Source organism: Sus scrofa, chromosome 15 (assembly GCF_054392235.1).
Source record: "Sus scrofa isolate SSC_HxYL_T2T_F1_AM1 chromosome 15, Sscrofa_HxYL_maternal_Yorkshire_Landrace_v2.0, whole genome shotgun sequence".
Lineage (NCBI taxonomy): Eukaryota > Metazoa > Chordata > Mammalia > Artiodactyla > Suidae > Sus > Sus scrofa.
The window spans coordinates 119,443,245-119,456,246 of record NC_139397.1 but is presented as its reverse complement, the minus strand read 5'-3'; the positions used below and the strand labels follow the sequence as shown (position 1 = coordinate 119,456,246).

Below are 13,002 nucleotides of genomic sequence, written 5' to 3'. Positions count from 1 at the left end.
TAGTCAAATTCAGAAGACACTCAAGACGCACAGACAACCCAATGTAATGGCCACATCTGACCTGTCTCAGTAGTTCTGGACTCAGCCACGGCTGCACTGATGTGCTGAACTGTGGGAAATCATACACAGCCCTATGCCTCTGTCCATGCTTAACCAAACTATGCAGATGGGACAGGCCAGAGAGGGTCACTAGGCCATCACCAGAAATGAGGATATGGCTGGCTTTAATACTCCTAGAACAAAAAGAAACAATCCTAAATACTAGGAAATTGGCCAATGAGGAAAGAATAAAAATCTGGTCAGAATAAATCCATGTATTTCCTTGGAAATTAAACACTCTTTATAAAATAGTATTTGAAGCATAAAGTTAGAATTTAAAGTTAAGTGCAATATTATCCAGTAAAGACAGCCTCTTGCAGCATTAAAATTTATAAAGATCAGTCTCAGAAAAATTTCCCTTGACAAATAAATTATAAAAGAGCCTTATTTTTCATCTTAAACTCAGAATTTGTAAACTAATAGAGCAGGATGGCCAATGGTCCGGTAAAGTACGACAAAAGCTTGATTAATTACAATATCGTCTGTTAGAAATCTTCAGTTAACCAGAATGCTAAAAAACAACAAAGAGTAAGAAAAAAAGCTTGAAGGAGGTTGAAACAAACAATAAGAAAACAAGTTTGCTTATTTATTCATTTATTTTTATTTTTTGGCCGCACCCATGGCATGTGGAAGTTCCTGGGCCAGAGATCAAACTCAAGCCACAGCAGTGACAACACAGAATCCTTAACCGCTTAGGCCACCAGGGAACTCCCAAAAAACAAGCTTATTTAAAAGTAACTTAATTAAAAAGGAAAACAAAGTCCTAATGTATCTTAGAACAGCCATGTTTTAAATATTCAGCCAACTACTTCTGCACCTATAGTCTAGCAACAAGAGAACTGCTATTTAGTATGATAATCTAGTGTTGCAAAATGTTCAAGAAATCAAAGCTTGGTTACAATTTGTACATGATATAAACATTACATAATGCTGAAAGGCAGATAAAGAAGCTCTTTATTTGCTTAAGAAAAAAAAAAAAAAAAAAAAAAAAAAAAACCACCAGAGTTAACTAGGATCCCACTCCTTACAGCTTTATACCCCAAACAGATAGGTTCTCTTGTCCCTCATTATTGATACTTGATCTCTACGAGGACAGGCACCCCACCCCAGCAATGGGCATAGCACTTGGCACAAAGGAAGTGGTCTGAACATTTCTGGTGAATGAACTATAAAATATGAGCAATACCGTACCTACTGGCCCTTCTGCCCTCAATTTTCATTTGCAACTTCCCTAACCCTCCATACTAATATTCAACTCCTCCTTCCTAAAAAAGCACAAATAAGTAAATACCTGTGAATACAGCCATTTTGGTGCAGATAGTTCAACCCTCTCACTGCTCCAAAAAGAATGTTTCTTATTAAAGTTTCACTCATTCCATCAGGAAAGTAAGTCCTCAAGAGTTGACTTGCTGAACCTGAAAGAAACCCCTGAAATCTTTAAATGAACACTGAATATAATTTTGCTTCTAGCTGTTTTAAATGTTTTTTTCAACCATAAACACCCACGCGCCACTCCACATTACATTTTAGAGTCTAACCATTTTCCTATGCAAAGGTAATTTTCCCTTAAGAATCTTTAAAAAGACTTTCCAACAACATGCTAGACATCAGGAAAATGAATTAACAATCTTCAACTTTACTGAAAAATAATACATACTGTGTGAGTATGTATATCTTCTAAATCTAGAATCCATTCATTTATTTATTCAATATACCTAGTGAACACTACTTTGTGCTAGTATTTTATGAGCACCTGGGGACAGCAAAATGAAAAATACATACATGATCCTGCCCTCAAGAAGCTCAAGTCCAGTGAAGGAGACAGGTACACACACAGATATTTACAATACAGTGAAATAAGTTTACGATGCACAGAAACAAGGACAGGGATGGTATGCACAAGTGGAAAATCTAATTCTCCTTGAATAATAGCAGCTCTCCACTGAGAGGAAGGAAACTGAAGGGAAAAGACAGCTTATACAAAGGCATGGACTTGGAGAAGCAATCAGTGGTGGTTTCACTGATGATCAGACCCATTCTACTTTCTTTTCTGAAGACTAAAATTCAACATGAACCAGATATAGAAGTACATCATGAAATCTAGAATTGGCTTCAGATTTATAAATTAAAAGTAGTGAATCATAAATCTAAGATTACACTTATTATAGTATCTAGGCTAAACCATCAATTATTTTACCTAAAATGAGTTTTCTTACCATATGCCATAAAAGGAGAAATAACCCAAAGCCAGCTGCCAACAGTGAAAACAGTCCAATAAGTTGTAATATTAGGATGCCGGAAAAAGTGGGATAGAATCACTGCTTTCTAGGATAGACATATAAGAGACAAGACATTTTAAAACAACCTTTTTCCCTCATGATGAAGATTACAGCAGTAGTGGCAGCTAACACTCAACAGAGCTTAGTACTAAGCAATAACTTTAGTGCTGTTATCCTTTTAAATCTCACAACACTACACAAAGTATGTGATATTATAAATCACATTTTATGGAAGAGGACACTTAAAAATAAGTTAGAAAACTTGTCCAAGAGTACGTAATAAAAGAAGTGAAAGTAGGATGTGAATTTATTAGACAATCTGACTCCAGAGGTCATACTCATGTTCTCATGATAGAAACATTTAAAAACTATACTAAAATGTCTCACTTCTAGGAGTTCCCTTGTGGCGCTGCAGGTTAAGGATCTGGTGTTGTCACTGAAGCAGCTCAGGCTGCTGCTGTGGCACAGGTTCCATCCCTGGCCTAGGGAACTTCCATGTGCCTTGGGTGCTGCCAAAAAAAAAGTCACTTGTGACACTAAATCAGAGAGAATTACTGTTAACACTTTAGTATAATTTCTTCCAGTCTTTTTCTGTGCAATATACATGTGCACATATAAATATTTTAAAAATTGGGATAATATCAAAACAAAATCCTTTCTTTTTATCAAAAATGATGAGTGATAATGGAAACAGTATTATAATATTTCTGAAATGCTATTAAAATTTATCAATTCAGAAACTAATTTTACTTAGCTGGATGAAAAAGAAACTTTGCTTTTGTTTCTTCTATTTCCTTATATCACTACTTGTGATGGGACTGACAAGGCATATCTAAATAAATTCCTGACCAAAGTTTTGAATAAGTTATTCATTTGAAGCGATTTACAGTAGTTACCAAAGTTTGAATATATTTGTTCTTTCATGGATTTGGCTTCCAGGTATTCTCTCTAATTCTTTAATTGCATATTTATTAGAAGAAAGCTACCCTTCTCTGGAGTTCCCGTTGTGGCGCAGCAGAAATGAATCTGACTAGGAACCATGAGGCTGCTGGTTCAATCCCTGGCCTTACTCAGTGGGTTAAGGATCCAGCGTTGCTGTGCACTGTGGTGTAGGTCACAGACACGGCTTGGATCTGGTGTTGCTGTGTCTGTGGTGTAGGCTGAGCCGTAGCTTTGATTCAACCCCTAGCCAGGGAATCTCCATATGCCAAGGGTGTGGCCCTAAAAAAAAGCAAAAAAAAAAAAAAGCAAAGAAATCTACCCTTCTCTAACAGAACTATTAATTTGCAGAAAAAAAATTCTTACAGGTGTAATCACCTCAAATAGACACTACATTAAATGTACCATATTTTTGTACTGTTACCTGTAAAGCTTTCAGGCGTTCTTCAGTGCAGTTTTCCAAATTTGTAATTTTTACAGTGACCAGTGTTCCTGTAGGAGTATGTCGTGCAAGATGGACAGAAGTCAAGTTGTCAAATCCTCTTCCTACATCAGATGTAAAACTCAAATTAGCAACCAAAGGAAAAAACTGATAGTCTGGTCTTCATCAAAATCAAAAACTCCTGCTCTTTAAGAAAACACTGTTAAGTGTTCCTGTGGTGGCGCAGCGATAACAAATCCAACTAGTATCCATGAGGACGCGGGTTTGATGCCTGGCCTCGCTCAGTGGGTCAAGGATATGGTGCTGTCCTTGTATAGGTCACAGACATGGCTCAGATCCAGAGTTGCTGTGGCTGTGGCATAAGCCAGCAGCTACAGCGCCAATTTGAGACCAAGCCTGGGAGCTTTCATATGCCAAAGGTGTGGCCCTAAAAAGACCAAAAAAAAAAAAAAAGAAAACACTATTAAGAAAATGAGAAGCCAAGCCACTGATTGGAAGTATTAACAATATTTATGTCTAACAAATCTTATACTCAGAGTACTATATAAAGAACTTACAACTCTAATAAATGACAAACATCCCAATTAAAAATTAGACGGAAGATTAAATAGGCAAGCCACAAAAGAAGACACAGAAATGGCCAAGTGCATGAAATGATGCTCAAGACAGAGGACTGCAAATTAAAAACACAACCATACACTACTGAATACCTCTTGTAATGGTTAATATTGTAATGTGGTAAACAAACTGTGACATATTCAAACAATGTTAGTCAACAATCCACTACCCCCAGTCTCTGGCAACTGCTGATGTGATTTATTGATCATATAAATAGTATCATAAGGAGAATAGTCTTTTGTGTATGAGTTCTTTTGCTTAGTGTAAAACTTTTGAGGTTCATCTGTGTTTCAATAGTTTCTTTCTATTGCAGAGTTAATAATCCATTACATGGATATACCACAACTTATTTTTTATCTATTCATAAGTTGATAGATACTTGGGTTATTTTCAATTTTTGATGACTATAAATGAAGCTGTCAAAAACAATCTTTAAGTAGACATATGTTTTCATTTCTCTTTAGCAAATACCTGCAAGTGGGATTGCTGGGTTACATACGTTTAACCTTAGAAGAAATTGCCAAACTTTTTTGGAAAGTGGCTGAACCACTTTGCATAGCCACAAGCAATGTATAAGAACTGCAGTTTCTTGATATACTCACTAGCTTTTGATGTTGTCAGTTTTTAAATTAAAAACACCTAGAATGGTAACCTATTAACAGAAACCTAATAAATGTTAGTTTCCTCCCTCTCTCTGCAGTCACCAAATTCTGCCACTTTTAGTGTTGAAATGAAGTTAATCTGAAATTAATCCCTTCCTTCCCAGTGTTAGCATCACTGTCTTAGCTCAAGTCCTGTCCTCTTTCCCTGGATAGATACAGTGACTTCCCCACTATGCCCTGCATTCTTAACCAAGACATGTACCACAACTTCTGATGTAACTACTTCAAAAACCTGTGCCTAGGAAGTTCCCATTGTGGCTCAGCAGTAATGAGTCCGACTCAAATCTATGAGGATGCGAATTCCATCCCCGGCCTCAGTGGGTTAAGGATCCAGTGTTGCTATGAGCTGAGGTGTGGGTCGCAGACACGGCTCAGATCCTGAGTTGCTGTGGCGTAGGCCAGCAGCTACAGTTGATTCAACCCCCAGCCAGGGAACTTCCATGTGCCACAAGTGCAGCCCTGAAAAGTGAAAAAACAAACACCTGTGCCTAGCTCCCATTCACCAGGAATTTTGATTCAGTAGGTCTGTGATGGGATACACACATTGCAAATTTTAATTAGACTCAGGTGAAAAGGATGATACTGCTGGTTATAAATCACTGATCTCTCTCTTCCAGGTTGCTGCCCAGAACTGCTGCCAATTGTCTTTCTAAATTCAGCATTTTATCAAAAGAAATGTACTACAGTGCTGCAGCTGAGAGCTTATACCTTTACAGTCACAAATGTTTGGTTTTGAGTCACTAACTATAGGACTAAATTCCTATACTTAAATTCTCAGAGCCTCAGGATCCTCATCTGCAAAATGGGAGTGGTAAAGGGGTGAAATAAAAAAATAACAGATAAAATGTTCAGCCTGATGCCTATTAGATGTTGTTATTGCTATCATCACTATCCCACAATGATTCTCTAGCAACAGAGGATAAATTTCAAACCTATCTTTAAGTCCTTTGAGTAATGAAGTGGGTGCACTGCAGGGGCTGACAGACAATCTGAACTTCTACACACCCCACATAAGATCTTTCACCATGTGCTCCAAACATCCTTTTTCAGATTTATCTCCTATCACTGCTTACTCTCCCTTTGTTCCTGAGTTTAGCCACAGAACAACTATATGATGGTACCTCCTCTAACAGCCCTTGCTCAGTCACCTACTGAAGTAATTATTTGGACTGACACCACCTGAAAGTCCTTTCTGATTTTGGGGCATTTGTAACCAGTCTTATTTTTAGAAAAAGTTAAAGTCCTTTTTTTTTTTTTTTGGCCATGCCTGTGACATGTGGACGTTACCAAGCTAAGGATCAAATCCATGCCACAGCAGCAACCCAAGCCACTGCACTGACAACACCAGATCCTTAACCTGCTGCACCACAAGGGAACTCTAAAAAGGTCAAATTCTTATTCTTTCTTGTCACCTGACCCTGGCATAGGAGGGTCAATGGCCTAAGCTTTGGTCAATTAGTGGATGGAGTGACATAAAGAAGTGGGGGCAGTAAACTCACTTAAAACCTTACTTAAAATCCCATTTGTAGTAGAAACGTTTTTTAGTTAAGTTTGGAACTCACCAGTGGGGTCCCAATGTCTGGTGGTAAAAGTACCCTATTAAGTAGTACACTAACTAAGCTGCTCTTATGCTATGGCCCTAGCTATGGTTCTAACCATGTAGCTTCTCTTGGTTTCTTCCGAGCCTGTTTCTCTAGCCAATGATTCTATAAGTTGGCAAAACTGTTTTTAAAAAAAATTCATTTTATGGAGATCTGACTGACACAGTATTTCATTTTATGTTCTGGGTAACAACGGAAAAAGACCTATTTAGATATTAAGCTTTTTGTCATCAATTTCATTTCTAACAATAATGGTCAATTAATGTAAGATTGAGAATTATTACCTATTTCCACTTGGAGTTCATAGTGAGAAACGTTGGTGGAACAGATCACTTCACTGGCTCTGGTGGATAGAGGCAACAAGGAAAGGGATGGCTCATCAACCTACATTGTTTTAAAAACATGAAAACAAAATAGGTATAAACTTTTTTGGTGCCCCAATTTGGTCCCCTACTCCAATATAAAATACTGATACTGTCTTTTCAAATAACACTAGTGCTCATTAGGAACGCACTGAAGGGTGACTTAAGAGACTGTTTTAAGATCCATAAGGTGTTTGCAAGAGCTAATATATGATGCTAGTTATAAGGCCATCAAACTGTAAAGGGGGAGAGGGCAGAAAAAGAAGATTCATAGTTATCAAAGAACACTTTTCAGCACAATTTCCATTAAGCATTTTTAGGAGTTGCTAAGAATAACTGTTGACTCTTCAGGGTATCTAATAAATATATCAAGGGAAGAGATGCAAGGACATGTGAGGCATATTCTATTGCTTATGTTCTTGCTTCAAGTGGTTGCCAGTTAAAACCATTATACATACAGGTACCTGCTCAGCTAGGGGAGGTATTCCAAGAAACCATTTCCACACTGCAACCTATTAAAAGAAGCTGAAGAAGTTTCTCACAAGGTGAGATGAATCAGAAGGGAGGTCAGAAAGAAAAATAAACCTCAAGAGATGGGAGAACAGAATAGGGTACAGGCCTCCTGAGTTAATTATAATTACCATATACCATTTGAGGGTTTCATGAAGAACAATGGAGCCAAAGTACTAGGTTTGCACCAGATCCCAGAATACAGTGAAATATCATGCATGCAGGAGAAAAGAGGCCACCTCTGGTGTGACATGATAGCTATGTGGATTTCCCAAAGGACACGAGTACTCCAAGACATTAGGAAACTTTACAGGCACTAGTAGATGGTAGGAATCTTGTTACTACCTCCAAAGTAAAGAAAGGGAAGAAGGGAATGTACTAGGAATTCTGCTAACTACTTTTTACATCCATGATTCTACATGTTTCCTAAACTTTTAAGAGAGCAGAAAAATATAGTACTAAGTTATGGCTAAAGGTGAATAAAGAAGAATAATCTTCAAGAGTGATGAAAAGCTATATAAAAAGAAAGTCTACCATAAGATTGGATACAATCCCAATGAAGAAAGAAATCTAAAGAAATCAATTTAATTTTTTTAGAACAGGTAGTCTTAAATTCCTATTTAAAGAATATATATAAGAGAGAAAAAAAGAACATGTAGCAATTTTTTAAAACTTTAAAGAGATAAGCTCAAGTCTCTCAGGAAGGTTAGAGCACAGAATGAACTGAGGTTTATAGTTCACTGCTTGAAAAAATGGCATCAGGTTACCAGATGATGGATTGAAATCAGGTTAATCAACCTCTATCTTGCCTCCATCAACTCCATTAGGGAAATAGTCTTCTTTAAACTAGAAGTACTTTCATTGTAATTAAGTAGCCAAAGCCCAAAACAATTTGTTTTAAGTAGGTTCAAACCACTAGACCAAAGATGATTACATTTGGATATTAAGCTTGCAAATATAGTACGACTCAGATGAGAAGCCAGAATGGCAATACTGTGTTTAAATTACTGCCTTAATTTTCAAAAAAGGGAGAAAAAGACAAAGGGGCAGGCTTGATGCTGGGCAAGGTCTGATATCAAATTACTACACAGACAAGTTATTAACACTTAAAACAACATGGCAGTCACAAGAAGACAACATAAATTCATTAACAATAAATCATCTTAAAACTAATCTCACTTCTCTTTTTGATCTGATGACTAGTTAGAGAATTAGAAAGCAAAAATCATAGCAGTGTCCTTGTCCTTGTCAAACTTGTTAATAAATTCCTAAAAATTCAAAAGACCTGGTTAATAAATAATCTGGGAAAAAATATCATGAATTCCATTTACAGTATCATCAAAAGAATAAAATTCCTAGAAATTAATTTAACCATGGCAGTGAAAGACTACAATGAAAACTACAAAAAATTGTTGAAAGAAATTAAGGAAGACAAAACTGAATGGAAACACATCTCGTGTTCAAAGACTGGAAGACCTTGAGTTCCCTTTGTGGCTCAGTGGAAACATATCTGACTAGTATCCATGAGGATGCAGGTTCAATCCCTCACCTCGATCAATGGGTTAAGGATCTGGTGTTGCAGTGAGCTGTGGTATAGATCACAGATGCAGCTCAGATCTGGAATGGCTGTGGCGTAGGCCAGCTCTGATTTGACCCCTAACCTGCGAACCTCCATATGCTGTGGGTGTTGCCCTAAAAAGACCAAAAAAAAAAAAAAAAAAGATTGGGAGACTTGATATTATTAAAATCTCAAGGGATCCCGAACAACACAATCTTGGGGAAAAGGAAAAAGAATTGGAAGACTCACTCTTCCTGATTTCGAAATTTACTACAGAGCTACAGTAATTAAAACAATGTGGTACTGACGCAAAGACAGACATACAGAGCAACAGGCTAAAAATAAACTCTCATATATATAGTTAAATAACTTTTGATAAGAGTGCCAAGATAATTCAATGGCGTAAGGACAGACTTTTCAACAAATAGTGCTGGGAAAATTAGATATCCACATGCAAAAATATGAAGTTGGACTCTTACCTACACAAAAATTAACTCAAAATCGATCAAGGACCTAAACTTAAGACCTAAAATAATAAAACTCTTAGAAGAAAACATAGGAAAAAAGCTTTATGACATTGAATCTGACAATAACTTTTTGGCTATGACACCAAAGATACTAGTGACAAAAAAAACTGACAAATTTGACTTCATGAAAAATATAAAACCTTGTACATCAAAAGACACTATCAACAAAGTTAAAAGGCAACCCATAGAATGAGAGGACATATTTGTAAATTATACTTCTGGAACGATGTTAATACCCAAAATATATAGAGAACTAAAACCCAACCAAAAAACTCATCCAATTCAAAAAATGGGCAGAGGACCTGAATAGACGTTGCTCCAAAGAACACAAACATGTGGTCAATAAACACACGAAAAGGGGCTCACTATTACTCATCATTACGGAAATGCAAATCAAAACTACAATGAGATACCATTCCACACTCTTTATAAAGATGTTACCAAAAAAAACCAAATAAACAAACAAAAAAAAAAACCCAGAAAATAATGAGTATTCAAGAGGATGTAGAGAAACTATAACTCATACATTATTGGTGTACAAGTTCCAATCACTGTGGAAAACAGTACAATGGTTCCTCAAAAAGCTTAAACAGATTTACTACATGATCTAGCAATTCCACTTCTGGGTATATTCCTAAAAGGAATATGAAATTTGAATTTGAAATCAGGGTCTCAGAGATATTTGTACACCATGTTCACAGCAGCACTATTCACAATAGCTACAATGTGGAAGCAACTCAGAGTCCACTAACAGATGGATAAGCAAAATGTAGTACATATATAATGCAATATTATTCAACCTTAAAAAATAAGAAAATTCTGCAGCATGTTGTAATACAAATGAACTCTAAGGACATTACGCTAAATGAAAAAACTGGGGGATAGTAGATGCAAACCATAGCATTTGGAGTGGATAAGCAATGAGATACTGCCATACAGCACAGGGAAATATATCTAATCGCTTGTGATGGAAAATGATGGAGGATAATGTGAGGAAAAGAATATATAGGTATACCTGGGTCACTTTACTGTACAGCAGAAATTGTCAGAGCATCTTAAGTCAACTATAATTTAAAAATTAAAAAATTAAATATGAGTCATTTACATTAGGTACTTAGAGTAATCAAAAATCAGAGACAGAAAGTAGAATGGTGGTTACCAAGAGCTGAGGAGAGTGGGAAAGAGGAGTTATTGTTTAATTGGGTACAGAGTTTCAGTTTTACAAGATGAAAAGTTATGGAGATGAATGGCGATGGTCTTACACAACCTTATGAATGTATGTGATGCCACTCAACTGTACATTTAAAAATGCTTATGAGGAGTTCCCGTCATGGCGCAGTGGTTAACGAATCCGACTAGGAACCATGAGGTTGCGGGTTCGGTCCCTGCCCTTGCTCAGTGGGTTAAGGATCCGGTGTTGCCATGAGCTGTGGTGTAGGTTGCAGACACGACTTGGATCCCGTGTTGCTGTGGCTCTGGCGTAGGCCAGTGGCTAGAGCTCCGATTCGACCCCTAGCCTGGGAACCTCCATATGCCGCGGGGAGCAGCCCAAAGAAATAGCAAAAAGACAAAAAAAAAAAAAAAAAAAAAAAAAAAGCTTAAGACAGTGACTTTTACGGTATGTGTATCTTAGCACAATACTTAAAAAAAAAAAAAAAAAAAAAAAGCAGCACTTGCGGAAGTTTCCCAAGTTCTAGACCTCTCTCTTGGTAACATTAAGGAGCCAATGACAGACACTTTGCTTTCTAAACACTACCTCAGTCTGAAGGGTAATACCTGAATGAAAATGAGCATTGGATATTACATCCTATTGTACAAAAGCATATGTAACCAGAAGACTTTCTTTTCTTTTTTTTTTTAAGAGTTCATATTTCTTTTTTTTTATTTTCCCACTGTACAGCAAGGGGATCAAGTTATCCCTACATGTATACATTACAATTACATTTTCCCCCCACCCTTTGTTCTGTTGCAACATGAGTATCTAGACAAAGTTCTCAATGCTATTCAGCAGGATCTCCTTGTAAAGCTATTCTAAGCTGTATCTGATAACCCCAAGCTCCCGATCCCTCCCACTCCCTCCCTCTCCCATCAGGCAGCCACAAGTCTTTTCTCCAAGTCCATGATTTTCTTTTCTGAGGAGATGTTCATTTGCACTGGATATTAGATTCCAGTTATAAGTGATATCATATGGTATTTGTCTTTGTCTTTCTGGCTCATTTCATTCAGTATGAGAGTCTCTAGTTTCATCCATGTTGCTGCAAATGGCATTATGTCATTCTTTTTTGATGGCTGAGTAGTATTCCATTGTGTATATATATCACATCTTCCAAATCCAATCATCTGTCGATGGACATTTGGGTTGTTTCCATGTCCTGGCTATTGTGAATAGGGCTGCAATGAACATGCGGGTGCATGTGTCCCTTTTAAGTAGAGTTTTGTCTGGATATATGCCCAAGAGTGGGATTGCGGGGTCATATGGAAGTTCTATGTATAGATTTCTAAGGCATCTCCAAACTGCACTCCATAGTGGCTGTACCAGTTTACATTCCCACCAGCAGTGCAGGAGGGTTCCCTTTTCTCCACACCCCCTCCAGCACTTGTTATTTGTGGACTTATTAATGATGGCCATTCTGACTTAACCAGAAGACTTTAAAGTACTAGTAAATAAAAGTGAAATAACAAAAAAGAAAATAACTGTAGATAAGACCAGGATAAATTTATAAACAGGATTAACTGGGATTACTTCATTTTGTAGGACTAACGTATTTGCAAGGCAGGTTCCACTTTATAGAAATAATTATTTTAAAAGAAGATTAAGAGATTAAGAGGAGGAAGCTCCCAGAGATAAATTTCTCAGCATGTTTCTTTAAAAATATATCAGGTCAAACATTTAGAGAAGAGCTAACACCTCTCCTTCTGAAACTATTTCAAAAAATTGCAGAGGAAGGGACACTCCCAAACTCATTCTATGAGGCCACCATCACCCTGGTACCAAAACCAGACAAAGACTCCACAAAAAAAGAAAACTACAGGCCATTTCACTGATGAACATCGATGCAAAAATCCTCAACAAAATACTAGCAAACTGCATCCAACAAAACATTCAAAGGATTGTACATCATGATCAAGTGGGATTTATCCCAGGGATGCAAGGGTTCTTCAATATCCACAAACCCATCTGTGTGATACACCACATTAACCAACTGAAGAATAAAAACCATATGATCCTCTCAATAGATGTGGAAAAAGCCTTTGACAAAATCCAACACCCATTTCTGATAAAAACCCTTCAGAAAGTGGGCATAACGGGAACCTACCTCAACATGATAAAGGCCATATACAACAAACCCACAGCGAACATCATTCTCAATGGTGAAAAACTGAAAGAATTCCCGCTGAGATCAG

At 37.1% G+C, this 13,002-nt stretch overlaps 1 protein-coding gene and 1 long non-coding RNA gene across 30 annotated transcripts in view; one reads left to right on the top strand and one right to left on the bottom strand.

Annotated features, from left to right (window-relative positions):
* Positions 1–13,002, top strand: part of LOC146396078 (uncharacterized) — a 1,511,729-nt gene that overhangs the window by 341,898 nt on the left and 1,156,829 nt on the right. The gene's annotated exons all lie outside the window — the stretch shown is intronic.
* The window catches only part of STRADB (STE20 related adaptor beta), a 28,171-nt gene that overhangs the window by 3,518 nt on the left and 11,651 nt on the right, over positions 1–13,002 (bottom strand). For 6 of the 29 annotated variants that reach the window (XM_003133587.6, XM_013982357.3, XM_005654191.4 and 3 more), the window contains 5 exons: positions 6,925–7,024; positions 3,742–3,863; positions 2,316–2,424; positions 1,391–1,514; positions 62–233 (listed from right to left, as the gene is read on the bottom strand). In XM_003133587.6, coding sequence (XP_003133635.2) covers positions 62–233; positions 1,391–1,514; positions 2,316–2,424; positions 3,742–3,863; positions 6,925–7,024 — 627 coding nt within the window. Of the gene's footprint in view, positions 1–61; positions 234–1,390; positions 1,528–2,315; positions 2,425–3,741; positions 4,187–6,924; positions 7,025–13,002 lie in introns of all 29 variants that reach the window. The other 23 variants (XM_084998376.1, XM_084998396.1, XM_084998379.1 and 20 more) reach the window with 9 other exon arrangements.